The sequence below is a fragment of the Vitis riparia genome, chromosome 8 (assembly GCF_004353265.1).
Source record: "Vitis riparia cultivar Riparia Gloire de Montpellier isolate 1030 chromosome 8, EGFV_Vit.rip_1.0, whole genome shotgun sequence".
Taxonomy (NCBI): Eukaryota; Viridiplantae; Streptophyta; class Magnoliopsida; order Vitales; family Vitaceae; genus Vitis; species Vitis riparia.
Window position 1 is genome coordinate 21274874 of NC_048438.1, and position 24788 is coordinate 21299661.

The 24788-nt window shown below is 32.3% G+C and overlaps 3 protein-coding genes across 3 annotated transcripts; 2 read left to right on the top strand and 1 right to left on the bottom strand.

Moving 5' to 3' along the window:
• The first annotated feature begins 3276 nt into the window (after positions 1 to 3276).
• On the top strand, positions 3277 to 8329 carry LOC117919776. Its single transcript, XM_034837025.1, has 6 exons — positions 3277 to 3466; positions 3569 to 3619; positions 3733 to 3784; positions 5937 to 5995; positions 7451 to 7496; positions 8037 to 8329. The coding sequence occupies exons 1-6, from the start codon at positions 3353 to 3355 to the stop codon at positions 8159 to 8161; spliced, it is 447 nt and encodes a 148-aa protein (XP_034692916.1). The 5' UTR covers positions 3277 to 3352; the 3' UTR covers positions 8162 to 8329.
• Positions 8330 to 9609: 1280 nt separating this feature from the next.
• On the top strand, positions 9610 to 11993 carry LOC117920172 (pyruvate kinase, cytosolic isozyme-like). Its single transcript, XM_034837553.1, has 3 exons — positions 9610 to 10058; positions 10424 to 10885; positions 10964 to 11993. Exons 1-3 carry the CDS (start codon positions 9831 to 9833, stop codon positions 11774 to 11776), a joined length of 1503 nt encoding a protein of 500 aa, XP_034693444.1. The 5' UTR covers positions 9610 to 9830; the 3' UTR covers positions 11777 to 11993.
• A 1168-nt stretch (positions 11994 to 13161) lies between these two features.
• On the bottom strand, positions 13162 to 17519 carry LOC117920696. Its single transcript, XM_034838289.1, has 4 exons — positions 17427 to 17519; positions 16808 to 17210; positions 14504 to 14544; positions 13162 to 14408 (listed from the first exon to the last, which is right to left on the bottom strand). Exons 1-4 carry the CDS (start codon positions 17517 to 17519, stop codon positions 13401 to 13403), a joined length of 1545 nt encoding a protein of 514 aa, XP_034694180.1. The 3' UTR covers positions 13162 to 13400.
• Between the last annotated feature and the right edge of the window lie 7269 nt (positions 17520 to 24788).

The following is a 24788-nucleotide window of genomic DNA, read 5'->3' on the forward strand; positions in this document are numbered from 1 at the left end:
AATGTTTAGTGCTGTTGCTTCCTTGTAAGTATTCCGTCTTTTACAAAATATTATTGCCATGTTTAGAGATTGTTTAGGTTTCTATGAATAACTTTGCTCAACCCCCCCCCCCCTTACCTTTACCCACTGTTTCTTTAACACTCATGGGCTGACATGGCATGTATATCATACTCTTGTGGTATTGCTTTCAGCACTTCTGTATTACAAGCGGTTTTGACGAAAAATATGCCTTTACAAAATTCTAGAAACACTTTTAAAAAGTTAAAAATCAGCTATAGTATTTTGTGAAAAAACACTCGATAAGTGACTCTCTCAAGAACAGCTTCAAAGAAACACACTCTTCACCAAACATGAGGGTGAAACATGAGATTTTAAGGAGGACATGGAAGGTGGTTCTGTGCAGAGTATAGACCACATGGAGTAGGGAGCTTTTTGAAGACAGACCTCCCACCTCAAGTGGGCCAAATATTCCCACTACAAAGCTAAGGATACCCACCCACCCTGTCCACCTCTTAGATATGTGATTAGACAACAATGTGAAACATATTATTCTTGCAGCCTCTCTGTTGATTGCATGGTAGAATCGTTCTTCATTTCCAAATCAAGCACGAGTTTGCAACACAGGACCGTAGCTGAAATGGCCCCCCATGCTGTATTGATGATGACACCATCATGTCACGGGGGGTGATACCATAGGCTAAAGTGGGGTGGCAAAAAAATTTGGTGGTCCAACTTAGAGAAAACCAGTGGGATATGTGGATATGGTTAGGACGAATTCTTTTAAAAAGTGGGATGGATGATATGGTCCTCGTCTAACAAGTATGTCTCCGAATGTTAAAACTGTTAAAAAGGTAGATTTTGTGTCTTCTCTCAGCCTTTTGCCTTTCCTTTTGAGATGCTTCCAATCCATTTTATCAGAAAGTTCAAAGATGAACAGTGTAGGGCGTGTTTTTTAATACTAAAATTTTTCCTATTTTCTATTATTTTTCAAAAATCTTCACAAAAACATCTAAAAATGTCTTAGATTTGTCTTCGAAAACAGTCTCTTATAAAAAAAAACCTGCATTTCTTTCTTACTAGCTCTTAATAACTTTAAAGGAAATGCATGTTGTGCTCAAAGAAATTTGTAAGATTAATTTTAGGGGGAAAGTTGGTCATGTTGAAAATTCTAGATACAAAGTGATGGGATTTTGTGGTCCTACTGCATCTCATTCTAATCTCTCCCTCCATGCGTTCTTTTCACTGAAAAAGTAACAGCCCCCAATGCTTTTATTTCAATAATAATTATCCTATTATTTTATTTCGAGAAATTGTATGGTATATTCCAAGTATTATTCCTTCAAAATCTCCGTTATCGTATATTTAGGGTTCATATCATAAATTAATCCATGTGTAAGCATCAACCCACTGCTTTTACGTGTCAGGTTTAAATTTCTCGTCTAGATGATAGGTTTTGTCACAAATCAAATTTTATTCAGATATCAGAACGATTCTAAGAGAGTTTAAAGCGCTTCATACTGTTTCGAATTTTTATTTTTGTTTTTGTTTTCAAAAACAAAACTAATATTTTTTTAACAGATTTGTTTTGACACACTTTTAAGATAAAACAGTTTTTATTTTTGAAAACGTATTATTGTTTTTTAAAATAAATTTTAACTGTGTTCAGTTGTTTTTGCAGTGTATCCGAGCGATAGCAATAAAATGTTTTGGAAATTTTTTAATCATAAAAAATATCAATGGAATAATTATAGTAGATGATAAAAAAATGTAAAAGAAAAGATAAATACTAAGGGTCTTTGTTAAATTAATTTATTAACTTAAGTTGATTTAATGATTAATTTAAATTATAAATTTGCATTTAAATTATAAATTATATCAAATATGTTTGATAAAGTAATTTTTTGATATAAATGTTTAAAATAATTTTGATAATCAGATTAATGATTTAATATACTTTAATAACTAAAATATAATTTAACTTTTTATAATGTTCCACATCAAATAGAGAATACGTTTCTCACGTTATGTATAAATTTTTTTTAATCATATTAATATGTTTGAAAGTCGTAAGAGCTTTGAAACACAACATTCTTTCTCGACTTAGATCTTACAATATCTATACTGAAAAAATCTATTAATGATTATAAAAATAGAAATATAACTAAAACAATAAAAAAATAGAGATATAACTAAGATGATATAAGGATGTGTTTGATATGTGAAAATTAAAAATGAAAATGGATATCTCATTCATTTTCTAATATCTATTCCCATGTTTGGATAAGTGACAATGAGATTGAAATTAAGAATCATTCAAATACTTATTTTGGTTTCTTAGTCCAAATTAATTTTAAAACCAGAAAAAAAACATATATATATTTTTGATTTTATAAAAAAATTATAAAATTAATTTATATGATATAAAATAAATTTAATTCAAGTCTTATTAAAGATAAAAAAATTTGCAATTACAAATAAATTAATAAAATAAACAATTTTTAATACGATATGAATAGTAATATTATGATATAATCATATAATATACTAATTTAAAATTTTTGAGGTTTTTTTTCCATATATTTTCGATGAATCAAATCTCACTTTTCCCAGTAAAAAATTATTTTCACCTATATATAATGTACAAATTTTTTAAATGAAAATAAAATATTATTTTTAATTATATGTGTATGAATATTATTATTAATTTATTTATTGTGTCATTCTCACTTGATTTGTTACTTAATATTGAAATAAAAGTAAACATTCATTTAAACCCTAAATTTCTATTTGCATCCAAATGTAAGAATTAGAATTACCAAATTTATTTTTATTAAAAAAAAACAAGAATGAGAATAAAATTTTCATTATCATTCCTTATTATATATCAAACATGGCTTTAAGTGGAATTAAAAATAAGTATTTTTATAAGTATAATTATTACTAGTTATGATAAAAACGTTAAAAATAATCCATCATAGTAATTTAATTTAATTTATTTTATAAAAATAAATTGGATTAAAAAAAATGAAATTTTTTTTGAGAAGTTTATATTATTCAAAAAATTATTAAAATAGAAAAAGAGAAAAAAAAAATGAAAAAAAACAAGGTCATTGATAAAATCTATCTTAATAAAGTTCAAATTTTATGCAAAATATTTTGTTTTTAATCAAATTGAAATCTTTTAAATGAATTCATTTTTTTCCCATCAATATCTTTTAATAAAAAAAAAAATCTAGAAGAGGAAAGGGAGTTCGTCCGTTTGATTTCATCGGTGATTTCACCAGTCATCAGACGGCGGTCGCGAAAAATACAATTGTAGTAGAGATTTGAGATCCTTCGGAAATTGGGGTTGATGGGGTTTAGGGAGGGTTTACTCGGAGGAGCCACAGAGACGATGGCAGCAGATTCCAAGCCTCCAAACAATTCCAGATGTCATCACTGTGCCGGTCCTCTGTCCAAGGACATTGTCTCTTTCTTCAATCTCTCATCTTTTCCCTTCCATACTCGTTGTTTTGGAATTTAACACTTGCCCCATCTCAATTTAACTTCTGTCATGTTCAAATCGCAGGAGACTAGCGCTTGGACCGTTCCTCCTTTCATCAGGGACAGTTTTTCTATGGTGATTCTTCGTCACTCTCCTTGTTACTGCAACAATTTGTTGCTTGAATTTCTATCTGGGTCTTCTTTGTTTTGCTTAATACAATTAGGTTTTTGGTTTTTGTTTTGGTTTAGATTGGTACTGCTGTTGGTGGAATAGCAAGTGCTTTCTACGGATTCAATTATGGTATTGTATTTAGATTTCCATTCTTCATTTTCATTCACTTGTTTTGTTATCTTGATCTAGTCCAGTTGTTCTCATTTTATCAGTAATCGTTGATTTGCTGGTATCCTATCTACTTATCTCATGGGAATGTTCTTCATGTTGTTCTTATTGTATGCTTTTTAATCCAATTTATTAGTAACATTCTTGATAATAAAAACTATATTAACAAATTAAATTGAGATCCACATAGTTACAGTTGTTAATAAGGCAAAGTTGGACTACTAAAAACTTATATACGTTGACATATCTTGCCCATGTATTAACTATTTCAAAGAGACAGGGAAAAAAAAACCCTTCTCTAAGGTTGTCATTTGCTGCAATATTTGTTTTCAATCTTCAAATCCATTTTTTACTCTGAAAAGGCATGTGTGTAATAATGTTATCTATGCTATTCTATACTCTTTGGATACACCCTCACCAGTGCTTCTTGATAGAATTGGGTAAAGAAATTAAGTGATGAACTGTTTTTACCCTTAAGACAGAAACAGGAATTTTACTGCATGTTTATGTGACACGACATAATTAAAGGAATGTATTGCACAAACGATAACATTATCATATAAGCTCCAAACTACTATTAATTGTTTGATAGACATCTGGCATTCTGATGGTTTGACTTTAACTGTGGCTTCTTTAATCTAAACTGTGAATCCTGAATCTCTGTCCCATATTTTTATTTATGAGATGTCATGGCACAATTCATTCAACGTAACAAAGCTGTAGCCCAAGTTACATTGGTTTGGCTACAGTTGTCCCCTAGTTGGAGCTACTTCCTCCCATGAATCCTGGCGAAAAACATGTCTTGTTAACCAATTCGTTGACATCTTTTTGGTTATCCTTTTGTCTTTCTAGAATTTTCAGCGTCAATGAACAACTCTTCTAGTTGATATCTTTGTGGGTCTTTGTCTTTCTTTTTATTTTTTTTTATTTTTTTCTATATATATATATTTTTTAAAATAGGAATTCTTATTAGTCTTTGAAACATATGATTGAACCCTCTCGGATGATTTTCCTTTGTCCTATCCTCAATTTACACATCCATTATTTCTTTATAAATGCATTTGTTTTTTATTCTATCTTACCTTGTATTGCCAAACATTGTTTTTTAATTTCTTATTTTGGCTGTTCATTTTTTGGACATGCTATGATGTAATTACCAAACAATTTCTACTATAAATTAGAGCTCATATTATGTTAGTTTTTCTTTAACTTGATCGATATTCTACAATTGCACAGCAATCTAGTTGTATTTCTCCACTTCATCCATTGTGCTTTACTTCAGTGGCATTGACCATTGCTTTATTTATGGATAAATGATCCCTAATATAATGGAAATGGTGACTTTGAAATATCCCTTTGCCATAAATATCCTCATTACTATTTAATATATTTTGTTTAGTCTTACATAATATCAAACCTCTAGGTACTTACTCTTGTTCCTTTTTTATAAGGTAACAGTATCTTTTATGTAGTTTAATGTGGAACTAACACCTAACTTTGTCTTATCAACTAAAACTATATTGGAAAGCCTAGGATATCAAGATGCCTAGCAAGCTCATCCATGGCCCTAGCAAAATAGAGCTGGGCTTAATGCTGATCCTTACATGATCTCATTTCTTCCATCACTTGCTTTTATGCTGGTTATTAGTCATTATACATGTTCTTAATTACATCAAATTGATATCCTGATTCATTCTAAGGTCCACGACATTGTGTCTCTAGGGACCTTATCAAATGCCTTTTTCCATATCTATTGACGCCATTTGGAGTTACGGATTTTCCATAGGACAATACACTGAAAAAATAAACTTTGTTTTCCAATATTAATCAAGAAGTTTTTTCTGCTTGATATATTATCATCATTTGTACCTATAAAAATCATCATTTATGGATGCATTCATAATTTAAATATGTCTCCTTCTCTTGATATTCTATAGTTGCTTATAACATGTAGCATTCCTTCTTGTTGATGTTTACTTCTTAAATTTTAAAGTTTTGTTCTTGTTGTGCGCCTAATTCTTTTTATTTACTGAATAGAAGATGCTATGCATTTTTTTACATGCATAGGAGACTATTTTGAGAATGAAATCTTTACATATGTTTCCCACTGCAGTGATGCCAATTGTCCAGAAGCGGGTGAAAGGACCTATGTGGTTGCATTTTCTTGTTGGTGTAAGTTTCTTAATGTGTTTATTTTGACTTCCTTTTTTCTTTGTGCTAGAGATATGCATGGTGTTTGTAAGAGAGAGTACTTTCTCTATATTCTGTTCTATTGGAGGTTTATATTGTCCCAGTGTTTTGTACAGAGCTGAGGCAAGGCTATGATTCACCTTTTAATTTGTTACTCTTTTTAGGTTTGGTTTATGCCCACTTGTTTGGAATAAGTTAATTAAGACCTTGGTTAGTAATTGTTTTCAAAAATAGTTTTTTGTTCTCTAGAACAAAAAACAGGAAAATATGTTTGACAATTAGAAAGTGAAAAATAGTTTTCTGTTTTTAAAAAGAGATAACATATTGTTTTTATAGAATATGTTTTAGTTGTTTTCAGTTCTTATATGGGGACTATTCTGAAAACAATTATACAAATTTGGAGAATGATTAAAAACAAAGTACTACATATAGAAGTTATTTTTAAAATATATATATAAAAACATGGAAAATAGGTTAAAAATTTTCAGATTCCCAAACAGTCTTCTGTTTTATAGAACATCAGAGAACAATTTTCAAAAACTATTCTCAAAAAGTAGTTTTAAGAACTATTTTTTAAAACAATTACCAAATAGGGTTAAATCTTATGATGCCCACGAGAATGTACATAGTGGGGCTCACAAAATGAACGATGTCCTGGTGATGGTCAAGGAGGGGTGGTGGTCTCAGATATTGTATCTTTGATATCACATAGAGCCTAATCAACTGCTTAGCACACATGATTAAAAATCATAATGTATCTTCACCAATGTTGGTAAATCAGCCAATTGTCATTGCTGATAAATATGCTTCTTTACCCATTTGATGTAGGAGAACACCCACATGGTTTCCTCCTGTAAGACTGCTGAGGGTATCCATGCTGTTTCTGGGACTACTAAGGATGTTTGTATATCTGCAGAATATCATCTTATGCCCACTAATCCATATATTAGTCCCTATTTTGTTTGTTTTGTCCTTCCACCAAGCACTCTTTTCCTCTAAGTTGAATGATGATCCTTATTCTGGTAATGGCTCTTTTTGGATCATCATGATCTCCAGCTCTGTGGTGGGCCATCTCATCCTCAAGCTTAGAGGTCCAGCAGTGATGAAGCATCTGACAGGAAATCTTATCGCATCCTTTTTTGGGCTCATAGCTTATAGTGCTGGCGATAGTTTTAATTGCATCTGTGGATGCTCTATTTTTTGGCACAATGAAATACACTACTTTGCTAATTTCCTTATTTGGGTCCCAAGGGGTGTATTCTCTGGAATATCTGTTTCCGATTTTCATAATATTTAGGATGCCTTCTGCCTTCTTGGCTGCTTTGCTTTATGCAGTATGAAGTCTACTTTTACTGCCCTTTTTACATCTTCCTTTTTTTTTCCTTTTGTTCTCAATGAAAAATATTTCTTATCCAAAGTCTCTTTGTATGGCTGCAGGCACCACCTGTGATTGTATTCTCTTCAACTTGCGCAGGCTTGGCAGGTGACAGATTCATTATGCATCCTTTCATTGGCTTATGTTTTGTTTGTTCATCATCTATATGTGTTTGGTGAACTCACTGAATTGGCTACATTTTTCCCCCTTTATTGCGGACTGAGGATGTGTAATTTTGCTGGAGAAACAGTGCCCAAAAGCATTCTCAGTACATGAAATGCCAACTTGGACCATATTTAGGAAGAATCCTCCTTGTCACTGGGTGGCTAAATTTTGTGTAATCAACTAGATCCCCTCAACCATATATGACCCTGAAATTTTCTCAGAATATTACTTACGAAACCCAAAATTTACAGATTCATTGGTGAGCCAGACCCCTATGTTGCAGTTACACTAGATTCTATTTTTTCCCTCTTCTGTAATACTTGGGTTAGCTGTATGGAACTTACATATGGATGTTATTTAATCTTTATGAGAATCATGACTACTTTTTTGTTCCCTTAAAAGTTATAATTTCTTTCTTTTATTGTGTCTCTTTGGCTTGTGGATTCCTATTGAAACTGTTAATATCTTCTGGGAATTCTACAGGTGGTGCAGTTCCAGCTGTAGCCCAACTCGCCTCTTCTTCTTATCATGCAGTGGTCACGTCTCGTCGATTGCCTCCTCCATCCTCACAGGATGACAAGATGCACAAGACCGGAACTGCTCTGTAATACATAATAGTTTTCTGTTGTGTTTTTAAGGAGAGAGAGAGAGGGGGGTGCTCTATGAGTTCATATATGCTCCAATGTACATGCTCTTACAAATATACATGAGTGTAGTCAGATTTTGCGGTGGTTTCTTACATTGCTTTAATAAAAAGATGGTTCTAAGCTTAGCTATGGAGTTGGAATGCTCCTCTGTGTTGCACTGGAGCATTATTCCATATCTGCTCCTATTCTTTTAGTCAGATTCTCTACCGTTTGGGAGATCACTCATCCTTCTATGTTTTCCTGTAATTCATATCAATGAATTGATTGTTTCTTGCTAAAAAATACGTCTAGGTTTACTTATTGATTCATGAAAATGTCACCAATAGGTTCTTCTTGGTCGCCTCATTATTATTATTATTAGCATTTTGGTGGTTTCAATAAAATGTTGCTATGTTCCCTTCTTTTTTTTCTTTGGCTCATAAATATCATAACTTTAGTGTAAAAGTTACTAAAACAAGGGATGCTTAATTATCTGGTGGGCTCTCCTAGCTTTGTTATACCTATCATATCAACTTTCAATTCGGATCACCATGTGAAACAATGATCAAGGTCTAAAGAAATCATATCAAGTATAAAACAGTGAGATAAAAAATCTTGGTATTATATATAGTTGATATTGTATATAGATCAATGAGTATTGGTGCCTAAAAAAGTGGGGTTTTGTGGTATAGAAAGACCCATATGAAGAAGGGCCTGTGAAATGTTCTTTTCATAGGTTGCTGTCAGTTAAAAAATCCCCAAGAGGTGAGTGGAGAATGGTGGAATGGAGAGATGCTGCATAACCACAACCAATGTTGCACAAATATGCATTTCATTATTCCCAAGTCAAGCTTATTTCCCTTCCAAAATGATTGGGTGCTGCTCGTCTTCTTTTTGAAGCATTACATCACTCCACCTGCGTTCGTGTGTAGAGCGAATGTAGATGTGGTAGGACTAGGATTCTAGGAACCCCAAAGGTTACCTAAATATTATTTAAGAACCAATAATAACAATAATGATAATGCTTCATTCATACGCATCGAATGAATGCCAACCCCTTTTCTTTTTCAGATGAAAGCACTCTTTTCAACCTCAGATTGGGCTGAGTAGTGGAAGAATAATAATAATAAGCCCCCCTCAATCACAGCCTCCCAACAATAGTCGAATTGACCAAATTAATTTCTTTATACTTTTATTCTCGAATGCCATTTGTTATGTAACCTCTGAGTTTGAGGGTTAAAAGGGGGGAGAAAGGGAAGGGAATAGGTGCTTCCTGCTTGGAATGGACCAAGTGTAAGCAAGAAGATTTGATTATTCGCTTGAATATATTATTTGTGGGTTTTGTTAATAATGAACCAATTTCAAGAATCGATGATAATACAAGGAAGTAGAATATGAATAGGAAAAGGAAAAGATTTGAAGGACATTTGAACTAACAATGACGCATATAAAGGTCGTTAGTACTTAGTTAGTAGAAGTAGTCTATGCAAAGTGGGATTGGGACTGGGAATTTTATATATGTACACATATATGTGAGTTTGTAACTGAAGCAGCATTGTGGTTTGTGCGTTAGGACTTGGGCGGTGGACTGTGGAGAAAGCGCAAAGCTTTCTATATCTCTGTGTGAGTGGGGGGTGATTTGGTGTTTAGAATGGAGGGGGGAGGAGGATGGAAAAGGCCCAAGACAAAGATAGTGTGCACGTTGGGACCGGCGTCCAGGTCTGTTGAAGTGATAGAGAAGCTTTTGAGGGCTGGTATGAACGTGGCGCGCTTCAACTTCTCCCATGGCTCCCATGCCTACCACCAGCAAACCCTTGACAATCTCAGGACTGCCATGGCCAACACCGAAACCCTCTGCGCCGTCATGTTGGATACGAAGGTCTCTCTCGCTCTTCTCTCTTTGTTTATCTATCTGCATGGCATATTTCTGGTTCTTGGGACTGGGTTTCCTGAACCCATTTAAACCCTCTTCCCTTGCATTGCCTCCAAAATTATTTTAAAAACCCTAAATAAATTTTTGAAGAAAAAGAAACAAAAGGTAGGGGAAGGCTGAAGCCTGGTTTTGAATTTTTTTTCTTTCTTATTTTTGTTAATGCAATTTATTCGTTCTTGACTTCTTCCCCTGTTTCCATCAATATATATACGTCATGACAAAGCTGACATTTCTTGGTCCGAAGCAGGGGATATTACCAAAAATATTCCAGAGAATTCTTTTTTTTATATATTTGGATGTAAACATGGCAGGGTCCAGAGATTCGTACTGGATTTTTGAAGGATGGGAAGCCTGTCCAACTCAAAAAGGGTCAAGAGATCACCATCTCCACTGACTATAGCATCAAGGGTGATGACCACATGATCTGTATGAGCTACCAAAAGCTGGCTGAGGATTTGAGGCCACAGAGTGTAATTCTATGTGCTGATGGCACTATCACCCTCACAGTCTTGGCCTGTGACAAAGAATTGGGGTTGGTTCGATGTCGTTGTGAAAACTCTGCAGTTCTGGGTGAGAGGAAGAATGTCAATCTTCCTGGGGTTGTTGTGGACCTTCCCACCTTAACAGAGAAAGACAAAGAGGATATCTTAGAATGGGGGGTACCCAATAAGATTGATATGATTGCTCTGTCTTTTGTTCGCAAAGGGTCAGACCTTGTGGAGGTCCGAATGCTGCTGGCGGAACATGCTAAGTCTATCCTTCTCATGTCAAAGGTATGTTGAGGCTGCAAAGAACTCTGTTGAAGTATTTGCATTTTTGGGAAGGATATGACTAATTTTGTGATTTGGCAGGTTGAAAATCAAGAGGGTGTTGCTAATTTTGATGAAATTCTTGCAAACTCAGATGCATTTATGGTGGCCAGGGGTGACCTTGGAATGGAGATCCCCATTGAGAAGATATTTCTTGCACAGAAAGTGATGATATATAAGTGTAACATTCAGGGAAAACCTGTAGTCACTGCAACTCAGATGTTGGAGTCCATGATCAAATCTCCCCGGCCTACACGAGCTGAAGCCACTGATGTTGCCAATGCAGTTCTTGATGGCACCGACTGTGTGATGCTGAGTGGGGAAACTGCTGCTGGGGCATACCCTGAACTTGCTGTTCAAACCATGGCCAGGATTTGCTTGGAGGCAGAGAATTCACTTAATTATGGTGATGTCTTCAAGACAATCATGGAAACTGCACCAATGCCCATGAGCCCCATAGAGAGTTTGGCCTCCTCAGCAGTGCGGGCAGCCAATGGGTCTAAGGCAGCTTTGATTTTGGTCCTGACCAGAGGTGGAACGACTGCTAATCTGGTGGCTAAGTACCGGCCCAGCATGCCAATTTTGTCTGTGGTAGTCCCGGAGATCACAGCAGATTCCTTTGATTGGTCTTGCAGTGATGAATCCCCGGCCAGACACGGCCTGATTTTCAGGGGACTGGTGCCTGTTCTATGCTCAGGATCTGCAAAAGCTTCTGACAGTGAGTCAACAGAAGAGGCTTTGGAGTTTTCACTTCAATATGCAAAGACCAAGGAAATGTGCAAGCCTGGAGACTCAGTTGTGGCATTGCACCGAGTTGGAACTGCTTCTGTGATCAAGATACTAACTGTCAAATGAAATGATGATACATTTATGGAGATTTTGTCATGTGGGGTTGGTCCAGATTTTGCAGTGGCTTGTTTTTTGGTTTACTCTGAGACCAGATAGTTATAGAATGAAGAAATCAGTCAAGGGTTTTTTTTTTTGAGGATCTCTACATATCATAGAAATCTAGGCTTTGATACTTATGGGAAGATTTTGTGAATGGGTTTTGATTTGAGGAGTTCTAATGATACATTGAACTGAATCAAGAAAGATGTTATTAATTGATATAGGATTAAGTTAACCAATAAGTGCCAACCCAATCAGAAAATGCTTTCTTGGTTTGGCATGGAATCACTTTTTATATTCTGGTGAGGTAAAATATGGAAGCAATTATTTTTATGTGACTGATTTTGTGATAAAAATAAAAATATTTTTATTATAAATGGATTATATATTGCAGGTGCTTATTTAAATATCTTTAGAATTTATATTTTTGTCTAGCTCTTGAAGGAAAATATATATATATATATATATCTGATATACCAGATTATGATATTTTATTTATGTGAGGAAAATAGGGCGGAAATGAGAAGGGGTGTTTTGGGAAATGAGAGGGCTATAAAATGAGGGGAGGGAGCCCTAGGGAAGGCCACACTACTTGATCTTATCAGAGCGGAGGGTTGATGGGCTGTGAGCGGGCGAGTCACCCACCCCTTCTAAAGGGGGCTGCAGGCGGCTCACTCTCCCTCCTTGCGTCCTTTTCCCTCTGCGATGAAGACTGCCCGCCGCCTGAGCATCATTGACGGTGATGGCTGCGCGGGCTCAACCCAACCCACACTACCATTTCACTCTTTTAATCTTTCTTCTTTTCTTTCTTTTTCCGATCTTCCCAATCTAATTCATCTTTCTTTTTTTCTGTTGTTTTCCGATCTCTTCAAATCTAACCCGATTTCTGAACCGATAATTTTTTTCTTCTGCAAGTTCTTGTATTGGGTGGAGCCTAACGATTGCCCCATTTTATCAATTTTCTGAATTTTCTTTTAGTGCGCGTTTTTTTTTTCAAGATTTTGTCTACAGTCTGGGATCCTCTAAATTTGTTCTTTGTTGTACCTGGCAGGAAATGAACGAGATGTTGAGAAAATGTTGGATCGGATCGGAGGATGTCGTCAGAGAGAGCCCTGTCCAATGTGATTGGAAAATGTGTACAGCCAAAATTTTACATGTAAAATTATGGTTTGAACTTCGAATGCCCATTGGGTGTTATGATATGTTTGTTTATTCCTGGAATGTCTTGCCGAATCAATAGTAGCAAAAACATAACTAGGCTGAAATTTTTTGATTGTTGTCTGATTGATGCACATGAAGAGAAGGTCTCAAAAATCAAAATGTGAGAATGGAATCCATGAATCCAATCACCATCGCCAACAACAGTAGCCAAAACTTACATTGATCGGAATTAATATTAAAATTGGTAACTTAACTCTTAAAACTAGTATGCTTTTTCCCAGATGCTTATATCTCAAGAGGGCTAAAAGGAAACAGAAAAAATGAAAAAAAGAAAGAAAAAGAAAAAGCCAGTTCAACACGCATGTAAAATCCTACAAAATTCTAATGTCACCCGGTGAAAACTACAATCAAGTGAATAACATAAATGAAACTATTGGACTGAGGTAGAAGATGAGGCCCCATTCCCATTCCTGCAGAAAACCTTTCTATTGAAGAAATCTTGACCCATCTTCCCTTTAAACTTGAAATGCTTTTTAAGATGATTCTTTAGCAAGGAGCCACTGCCCCCGTTTGGGCGAGGCACTGTCCAAAGCCACTTCCTTCTCACACTTTCTTTGTCATTGTCATTGCATGAAGCTTCATCATTCCTGTGGTTTCCTTGGCCACCACTTATCACAACCCCTCTGCTCCGCCTTACTGTTCTTAAAGCCATCTGCAAGGGTTCCGACACGGCCGGGGATTCCTCCAATGTTCCAATTGTTTTCAAGCACATGGGGCATGGAGGGTCATGAATCTGGGCCTTTGGGGTCATTTGCTCCAAGCATTCTGCATGAAACACGTGGCTGCAGGGTAGTATCCCAGCAATTGGCATGTCACTACCTCTCATGATTCGATGTGAACTCCATGGAGATTTCTGCCATAAAAGTTTTCCGCAAATTCCACACCTTTGATCTCCCACAGGACAGACAGGGGATCTCTGGCTTTCTACATCCATGTGCTCCGCCATGTCAAAGGTTTCTCCGTCAAACCCCATGTCAAAACTACTGGCACTGCTCCACCTGAAACCCTCCCTTCTAGAGCTCGCACTGGGATCAGGCGATGTCTCCAACTTTTGAAGCTCTGTGAGGCTTCTATGGAACTTGTGCTCAGTACTTGAATTGCTGTCAGGCCAATGAGATGGTGGGATCTGATCATCACTCGGTGTGAGCCTGCCAAGGCTAGGTCTCTCTGCATCACCAAAGGCTTCACAGTCTGAAACAGGGTTGCGAAACACTAATGGGTAAACAGGTTTTGACATAAAGGAGCGCCGACCAGAGCAGTTGCGAGTGGGGAGAGAAAGAGACTGTTTTGTAGATAATTCCCACTGGCAAGACTCAGGAAGTGAGGATGGGGACCCAAAACTGTGAGATGTTGCAGATGCTCTAGCAGTATACCGTCTCTGCAAAATGAACATCAAAAGAGAGAAGGCATTCAATAGCAGTTTTTCTTTTTTTTTAGGTTATATTTGTCAATAAAGTTGAAGCAAATAGTCACCTCGTTGGAGTGGGGAAGCCAAAAGGCCTCTGACCTTGATCCTGATAATGATACATTCAAAAAATAAACAAATGTAATTAGAATTTAACAAAGGTAAGGAACAATTCAAACAAGGCCAGACATACAACAGATTCAGTGAAAGTAAAGCTGAATAAACACAGATGAGCACAGGTACTCTCCAACAGTTATATAGCTAGTGTTTCTAAATTTGTTTTGACTCACCTCACAACATGGCAACTAAGTGAAGTGAAATCATGGGTCAAAGAAACTAAAAGAAATGTACAGTTGAGAAATTCAAAACAGATATTAGTAAGGTAAGCTACATATATACAGGGTATTGCTTTTTTTCCTCACATGCAACAACGGAGAATGGGTGTGAACAATTTTTAAGCAATGAACAAATTGATGGGAGTAGTCCATCGGGTAAGGATTACATAGTTAAAACAAAATTTATATAAAACAAAAAATCAGTTCAGTATTATGTCAAGAAAATCAACTATGGAATCCATTCTCTTACCTAGAGCAACTGCTGGAAAGTTTTAGAGAGGAAAAGAACCTTGACATGGTGTTAACTGGCTCAAAGAAGCACATAAATAAAATGACATGGCTTCAAGAGAAGTATCTAAAAAAATGGACATGATCAAGGACTGTAATTAGCATTAGACAAACTCGAGGATCAACTGAATTTTCAGTCACAGTATGCCTATAAAAAAGGGTTTAAAATAAGCATATTAAAAACATGGTACAATGGCAATTTGTGGCAAGGGAGTGGCCAATGATTGTTGGAACCGGCAAAGTAGAGCAAAATGGCCAAACTAGAATGACACAGGAAGTCTAGGAAAAGTGTAAAAAGGATCAGCGAACAACAGAGGTTAGAAACAAGGTAGGTTAGAAACAAGGTCTATACAACCAATCTCACAGAAAAACACTATCAGTGCATCCATGTACTTTTTTTATATCTGATATAGAAATTTGGTTCTGATGAAAAAATGTACATTACTAAAGCAGCAGCACTAAGCCTCACGTTTTGCTTCAAAGAGCATCATAACAACTAATTAAAACCTTATTGACTTCTCTTGTCCTTTTTCCAACACTCTTGCTATGGTGCACAGGAAGTGCTTCCACCTCTCCATTTGAAGGAGAAAGACTATGACATAGAGAGGAAAATATTTCTCCCCTGTAAAGGAGAGAAAATGGAAGAGAAAAACAAGAAATAAAAGGCTGATGAATACACAAGAAAGGTAACCGTGAAGCTTTCCAGTGTCATCGATCCTTTCTTAGATAAGAAGTCAGCTTCCATGTTAACTTATAGAGAAATCAGAGCAAATCCCAGAAAAGAAATTTGACCAGTCTTTGTCAGTGGGGAATCTCCTTATAGTGTAAAAATATCTGAATTGTGCCTGGAAGCCCACTTCACATCAACAAGCTTGGCAAACAAGATGGCCGTACTGAACTGGAAAAGATATAACATTTCCTTAGCAATCTTTGCATATGCTTCTAAGACCTATATATGACTGAACACAAACATCAATGTTCAACTCAAAGCAAATGGGAAAAGGCACTAAGGGAACTCTAGCAAGGGAGGAGGCTAAACTGGATTTTCAATCCCTTATGATGTCTGAGAGCTAAATTCCAGAGAACTTTGAACACATTTAAAACTAGACGAGGCTCTGAATCTAATTCAAGGTGGAATAAAAAACATATGTCAGCTATGGTACTTACACTCTGCAAACTTTAAGAGGATAGAAGATGAGAATTTGTTAGAGAAGCAACAAAATGGACCAGGGCTTCAAGGCCCATCATCAAAAAAAAAAAAAAGAAGAAGGAAAAGGAATCAGACATATACTCAATGAATTGTTGAGCTCAATGATATCCTTATTTTCCAAGTAAAAATAAAGAACACCACAACATGGTGTTTCATTAAAGATTTTTATAAGCATAGGATGTTTAGCTAATCATCAATTCATGCAGAGATCTTCCATGTAGGATTTTGAGCACAGTTGTTCATTCCCTTTGACGAAACAGTAACAATTATTAATCCATGTCTGTTTTAACTTCTGACCATGTAACTGTTTTCAAAATCCTTCTTTGCCATTCAAGGAATTAGCTTGAATAAGAAACAAGCAGCACTAGAACCACTTTCAAAGTTCATTAAAACAGCCAAAGTCACAAATATAAGTGGTTAAGCGCACCCCAGAAATTCTGGGAAAGGCAGAAGAGGTAAACCTAATTTCCCTTTGCAAAAGTGATCCTTTGAAATATCAAATTATGCTACATCTACTAAGAAGGATCAAGCTGACTTACCTCCCATGGAAGAAGTAGCAAACTCCCCAAGATTGAATTTCAGCATTGGTGAGGTCCAGCGGGGTGCCTGGTAATTATCAGGTGGACTACCAGAATAGGAAAGTGCACCGTCAGACACAGAATGATGATGGTTAGCATACCTATCGTCGCTGTCCACCCCACTTCTGTTTCCTTTGCTATTTAAGGAAAATGATGAACCATGTTCTGGAGCACCATAGGACCCATGAGGCAAACCGTCTGATTGCAATCTACAATCCCATGTCCGCAATGGAGGAGGAGAAAAGCTAGAGTTTGTCCGCCATTGTGGTTCTCCATGATCTGTGGAGTGGTCTCCACCTGTATTTGTTTTTGCTTCATGTGGCCCAGCGGCCACACAACAAAGTGCACCCGTGTTAGCTATTTTCTATTGCCAACAGTAAAGAAGTATCGTGATCTAGTGCAAGCCTATCAAGGATTGAAACCAGTATTTCTCATCAAAGAAAAATTCGACTGAGGTTAATAACTTCCCAGCAGAGTGAATCCAACAAGTTGGACTATTGAACTCTCATGTTACAATAAAGCATATACACAAGCACTTCAAAATCCACTGGTGATTGTGCAACTTTCTGGTTAAATTTACCACTCCAGAAGACTCAGCTTGTTGCTTGCTCTCCTGTTGCACTTCATTCAAGGCAGCATTCCATATAAGTATTTTGCCTGAGAGGTGGAGCATGTTAAGACCAGAACAACAAAGTCCCTAGCTTAAAGATAACATGCAAAAGTGGCATAAAAGAAAGGGAATTATGTACCAGTGTGGAGTGCAAAGCAATTTATAAAAGGAAAGAGAAGAAAAAACCTGAGTTCTCTAATTAACAACTAACCATAGGGTTAGATAAATTCAACTAAGCTTGCAAGTATTAAAATTCCAACTATTTTTATTCAAAACCCTGTTTCTCATGGAACTAAAACAATCCTCAGGCAATTCCTTAAGTTCATAATGTCTAGCAAATGTCACCAGAAAAATGTTCTTTATTTTGGTACTTTTTGAAATTAAAAAAAAAAAAAATCTTTTGAAACATCTTTAATATAATATATTGTTGTATTGCCTAATTTTGCAAATGGAATCAAAGAATAAGAAGGATTCAAAATCTATCTCATTGGTTGCATTTAACATCGATGGTGCAGAGGTTTTACAGAATATCACTCACAGATTTAATTTAAGTCCATTATTCTATATTTGTAAATCATTTTTTTTTATAGGCATTAATCTATATATGTATATCATGTATTCTTACTGCCTAGCCTTTTTGGGGCATTGTGTATATTTCGTGTGTACTGTTTTCACGTTTTAAAATGTTTATAATGTAAGCCCTCTTATTACCTTTAAAAAAATCTGTGTATATCATGTGACCATATGTTAGACTTATTATATACAGATTTCCTCTCAATGGACAGAAGTATCAACCATCATCTACACAAGCTGGGTGGACAGAAGCCTCCCCTCTCCATTTTACATTAGCCATATTGACTACAGTTTCTTGTAGATACCATAGATCACACAACATATTATTCTTTTCCCAATTGCAAACTAGTGGTGACAACAACACGACGATGAGACAACTATTTATCCTTCTTTTTCCATGCAATATAATTCGATTACAAAGCCTATATTGTTTTCGTCTCCCTAATTTTATTTTTTTTTGTTTGATAGGTAAAAGAGGTTATGATTCAAAGGGCAAATAAGGCAGGAAAACCGTGGTTTCCTATCAAATAATAATAATAATAATAAGGCAGGAAAACCCTATTATATATTATGTATATAAAAAACACCCCACCCATAAAAAGGCAGACAAACACCATATCAGTCCACCTCTACCAATAAAGCAGTTAAAAAAGAGACAAATTCCACTCCCTTAAATATCAATGTCTTTCACAAAAGAGTTTCTGCCATGTGGAAACCCCATTATTTGAGGCTTAGGTAGGCTCTGTTTGGATTGACTTCTCAGAAATCAAAAGCTTTTTTTTAAGCTCAATAAGAGCTCCTATATCTGTTTCATTGATTTTGTTCAAAGAGCTTATGACTTATAAATAAATAAATAAAAACTTAATATGGAAGTTAAGAAAATGTTACTTATTGTAGAAGCTTTATTTTGGCTTATGTAAGAAGTTCTTTCACATTTAATAAAACTTTTATAATACTAATGTTGCCATTTGAAAATTATGACTTTGGCTTCATCTTCCGGTTAAAGCCAAAAATATGAAGCTATTCCAAATGATGCCCTATAAATCTAGGGGAAAACATTAAAAAGGATCAACTTCTCAACAATTATGGCAGTCTTAACTCTCAACTGTGGGATACCAAGTGAGCTCTAAGAAGTTAACAAGAGAACTTGTTCATTATCACTTCTAAACCTATCTGACAATCAATGTGGTTTTCTGGTTCAATGAATCATGGCTTTATGCATTGAACAGTGTTCTATATTTTCTTGCATTGGGTGTTTCATCTCACAAGCATCCTATATTGTTAACTAGGGCAAAAAACTAATATTTATTCAATTATTAGAAGTTTCTGGAAACAATTCTTCAGCTACCAACAATTGAGAGGCATTTGACCAAGATTCATGTAGTGATCAGTTCAATTACTGAATCTTTGAGATTAGGATACTGTCACCGAAGTTGTGAGACCATAACTACAGACTATCCCCTTACAAATGATTTGTGACAGCATTTTACCTCTTTTTTTTTTTTCTTTTTTTCTATTTTCTAAAATAAGACATCAGGGTTGAAGAATAACAACTACATGCACTGAGGCAGAGGGCCTGATGGATCAAAAAACAATAATTTTAGACAATAATTTGCAATTAGAGAAACTGACAATAAGTCGAAACAATTTACATCATTTGATAATTATATTCCTAAAAAAAATGTTAGGCAGGATTTTAAAATTTAGTGAAACCTTTTACGACCGACAATTTATGTTCACAATGGGGACAGTGGATGACAACACTATCAAATTCAAAACTAATCACCACTGAAAATCTTCAACCTTACCTGAAGACAAAAAAAAAAAAAAAAGGAAGGAAAGAAAGAAGGGGGAAAATTGAACTCATACACGAAATTTCAAGTTTTCAACAGAAAGAGAAAAAAAAAAAAAAAGGAAGAGAAAGCAAATATCGCTCAAACAAATCCTCAGAGAAAGATAACCACGAGAGTTGCGGAGATCCTAATGAAATTAAGCATAAATGACAAACACAAAACTGATGGAGAAGATGAGGCAACTGACAAAGCTTGACAAAGCAAGCATAAAAGAAACAATTTCAAAGCAAACATAGGAACACGGAGCTGGCACCTGAAACACAAAAAAGAAAAAAAAAAAGATTTTGGGACAAAGGAAAGTCCCAGAATTATTGGAGGAGAGAAAGAGAGAGAGAAGGAGAGGAAGAGACACATCCATACCTCGAAATCTGTTGGGATTATTAGGGTTAGGGTTAGGGTTAGGATGATGAAAAGAAAACCCTAGCTCCGGAATGATGATGGGCGGCGATTCTGTGATGCGAGAGGAAATATTCTGCCTTTTTTTCTTTTGGTCTGTTTGACAGAGAATGAAAGCCGTATTATTGGGTAATTATTTAAGTGAATAGAATAAAATACGCTATCCACCTATTCACTACTTCATACTCTGCTCCAAACATATCAATTTCCCAGATTTGGATCACATTCATTACTGGGTATCAATCATAAAATACTCTCGCCACATCCTCCTCCTCCTTTAAATAATAATAATAATTTCTTTTTAATCTGAAATTCATATAGAATATAATTTTTTAAATTTAAATTTTATTTTCATTTTTTTAAATCTGAAATTTATGGAATCTTTTTTTTTTTAATTTATTTGTGTTCTCCCTCAATTAAAAAAAAAAAAACACTTTCATCTTTCAACTTGTATGCATTAATTTAATTCAAATCTTATTCAAAGATAAAAACATTTTTTTAATTACAAATAAATTAAAAAATAAAATCATAAATTATATTTTTTTTATAAAAAAGAAATACTATTTTAGTATATGTTAAAAATATAAGAATATTAACATCTTTCCTTTTTTTTAAGAATAATAATTATTATTATTAATTTTTTATTTAAAATAAATAACCAACCAAATTTAACATTTCTAACAATAAATAAGTAAGGTCTTTATTTAATACTCAATTATGAATATAATATTTTAAAATATTTTGATTTAATATGTAATTGATTAAATTGGTTTTTTGAATTCCAGATTATTCTTAAAATTTAAAATTAAAAGATTCATAAATTAATTTAAATTATTAATTATATTTTACTTAATTTATAACCTATTTACAACTAATATCCAATAGGTTGAATGAGTATATTTAAAATTTATAATATAAGGAATGAAATTTATTAACTCGGTTTTAAACCTACTAGATATTTAAGATAATCAACATAATCAATACTCAAATGATCATATTTTTTTTCTATGTGGATATCTTGATCCAATAAAACAATTTTCGATTGCTCTAATAAATACATCTTAGTCTCTTTAAGTTATTTTTTAAAATTATTACACCCAATCCAATCACTTTAAGTCTTACTTAATTGGAGTTTATTTGCTTAATTAAAATATTTATAAAAATATAATATATGTAAAGAAGAAACTAACCAAGTCATTAAAATGAATTTTGCCTAATGACTTTTTTAATATTATTAAGTTCCATCACTTTTGGTATTAATTAAATCGGTTTTTTAATTTCAAATTATTTTGAAAAATTAATAAATTTTATGTATCAGTTATTTATTGATTTGGATTATATTTTCTTAATAAAAAAATTTAAATTAAAAGAAATTTAGAAAAAAACACTTTTTATTTGAAGATTTTTGGTATTTGTCTTAGATAATTGAAAGAGAAAAATAATAGTATCCAGTTCAATTTTATTTGTTTTTTTGTGTTTTTTTTTTAATTTTTCTATATTTTTATTTTGTTTCTAAAAACCGATGAAAATAACTTCATTGTTTTCTATTTCACTTTGTTTCTAAAAACCGAATTAGTTTTTTTATTTCACTTTGTTTTAAAAAAATTGAAAGTAGAGAATAATGATCAAAGAGACTTTTACTACTTATACAACTCCAAAAAGAAGGTGAAGTGATTTTTTAGTCTTTTAAAAGTTTATCAAATACCTAGGTTTGTTTGGTCGGATGATTAAAAAATAATTTTTTTACTTTTAAAAACAAAAATCTATTTTTAAAAATTTTATAGGACTATTTGATTATTGTTCTTTATATCTAGCTTTTTTTAAAAAAAAAAAAAAAAGTAAAATAGAGAGCAGATTTTTATAAAATAGATTAAAGTTTTCACCTTTTTTTTTTTTGTAACAAAAAGAAACCATTGAGAAATTTAAAAACCATAAAAAAACAAATAAATTCGAACATCTTGTCACTCTTGTTTTTTGTGTTTTTCCATGGAAAAATTTTAAATATAATATTCCTTTAAATTACAAGTGTTTGTATGAATTTCTTTCAATTTAATAAAATTTTGTCATTAATTAAGTAAATTCAAAATCAAACTATACTTTTTATATAACATTTATTCATTTTTAAAAATCAATTTAATGAGTACTAAAAAGTCATGCAACTCAACTAGTTTATTTTTTACATATTTTCATAATTTTACAAAAAAATTTAACTGAACAAATAAATTTCAAATCAAACAAGATTTAATGTGTTAAATTCTTTAACGAGTCTAATATTTTTTTAAAACAACTTAGAAACTCAAATAGTAATTTAATTAATACTATAAATTTCTAAACAAAAATTAATTTAAAACAACTTTATTGTTTATCTTTTACATAAAATCATATTTAATGCATTAAATTCATTGATAAGAATAATAATTTTTAAAATAATTTAAAACTCAAATAGTGAACCAATTAATATAAAAAAAATTATGGACAAAAATTTGTTTATAATGATTTTATTATTATTTTTTACACATAATCATATTTTTATAAATTGTTTCACTATACAAATGAACTTCAAATCAAACAATACTTTATATTGAATTTATTAATGAGTTAACTTAAAAACGATTTTTAAAAATAAGTATAAGAAAATATGATCAAATCGACCCTTAATTTTTGTATCAAAGCATTTACAAAATTAAGAAACATTTATAGCTATTTTCAAATTCATTTTCGTTCTTAACACCTTATTAATTCAACTTTTATTATAAATTCGCATCATCTTTTGTTTTTTTGATATTTTTTATTATTCTAAAAATAATATGTTAATATCAATCAATATAACCAAAATAAACTTATTATCAATAAGTTTGACTTAGTTATATTGGTTAATATTAATAGGTTACTTTTAGTTTAATAGAAAAAATCAAAATATTCAATTAAAAAACAAACACCAACTAATCATATACTTTTCTATAAATGATTTGATTTAAAAAAAAAACATAACTAATCTCATTACATGAATTTTATCTTATTATTATTATTATTATTTTACTTTTTAATTTTTTTTATTTTATTTTAATCCATTTATATATATATATATATATATATATATATATATATATATGTATATGTATATATATATATATTTATTTATATGATATTTAAAATTTTAATATAATAAAGTAGATAGAGATATAAAATATAAATTATGATGATAAGGATGAAATCTAATTTATGGTAAATGAAAAAAAAAACTGAACATATAAAAAAATTAAGGTAAATATATTCCAATGATGACTTTTATTTAATTATTTTTAATATTTTATTTCATTTTTACAATAACTTTATTTTTATTTTAACAAAGTTTATTTTTCTAATAGTAAAAATATTTTTTTTAAAATTATTTAAAGAAATACGATAAATTGCTAAAAATATGTGGTGGCAAGATTTTATGAATTGTCTTTCTCGAAAAATATAGAAAAAGAAATCTCAATTTTTATAAATCAATTTTATTTTTTAAAAGTATTTTTAAACTATGTGTATTTTTTTTATAAATGAGATAATTATTTTCTAAAAGACACCTTTACTTATAACATTAAATAAATTTATCAAAAAAAAAAATTATCATTTTAATTTGATAAAATTATCTTACAAATAAACATATTATAATTTTTTTTTTATAATATAATATGATATACAAACCATTTAAAAAAAATTCTCCAGAATTCTCAAATAGTAAATAAAATGTTTTTAATTCTCTAATTAATAATGATTTTATATATTGAATTAAATAAATCCACTCATCTTCTAATTTTTTTAATAAAATTGAATAAAATTTTTATTAATTAACATCAACAATAAAATAAGAAATTTTAAAAATTAATCATACAATTAAATCTAAAATATTTAAAAATGAAATACAATTAAAACAAAAAAATACTTAAAAATTTAAAAAAATGAAATATTGATTTTCATTGTATTTCCAACTCTTTCTTGAATCTATATTTTTTATTAGTGTGATTTAAAGAAGTGAAAATTAATATTTTATTTTTATATTTTTTCATTTAAAGTTTTTTTTTAGTTTTAATTGTATTTTTAATTTTTAATATTTTTAATTGGTGTTGTTAACATGAGGGTCATTTCAAGTGATAATTATTTGAATTATGAAAAAAATAGATATATTTTAAAATATTTTTATATGGGTGAAGATAAAACTGTTATGATTTTTTTTTTAAAATTAGTGAGTAAAAATCCACTCTTCCTTTTTGGAAGAAGTGCCCCCTTTATTACACATTAATATCGTTAAATTATTTGGTTTTATATGCTAAAATTAATAAGATTTTTGCAGACACATGATAAGAAATATCTCAACAGTATTAAAATATTATTACAACTGAATATATAAAAAAAATGATAGAAAATATTTTTATTTCCACACATCACTGCACCTGTCTCCTTTTCAGTTTTCACTTTCTTCTACACCCATATGCACTGTCACTACCGTTATGGGCAAAAAAGAGTC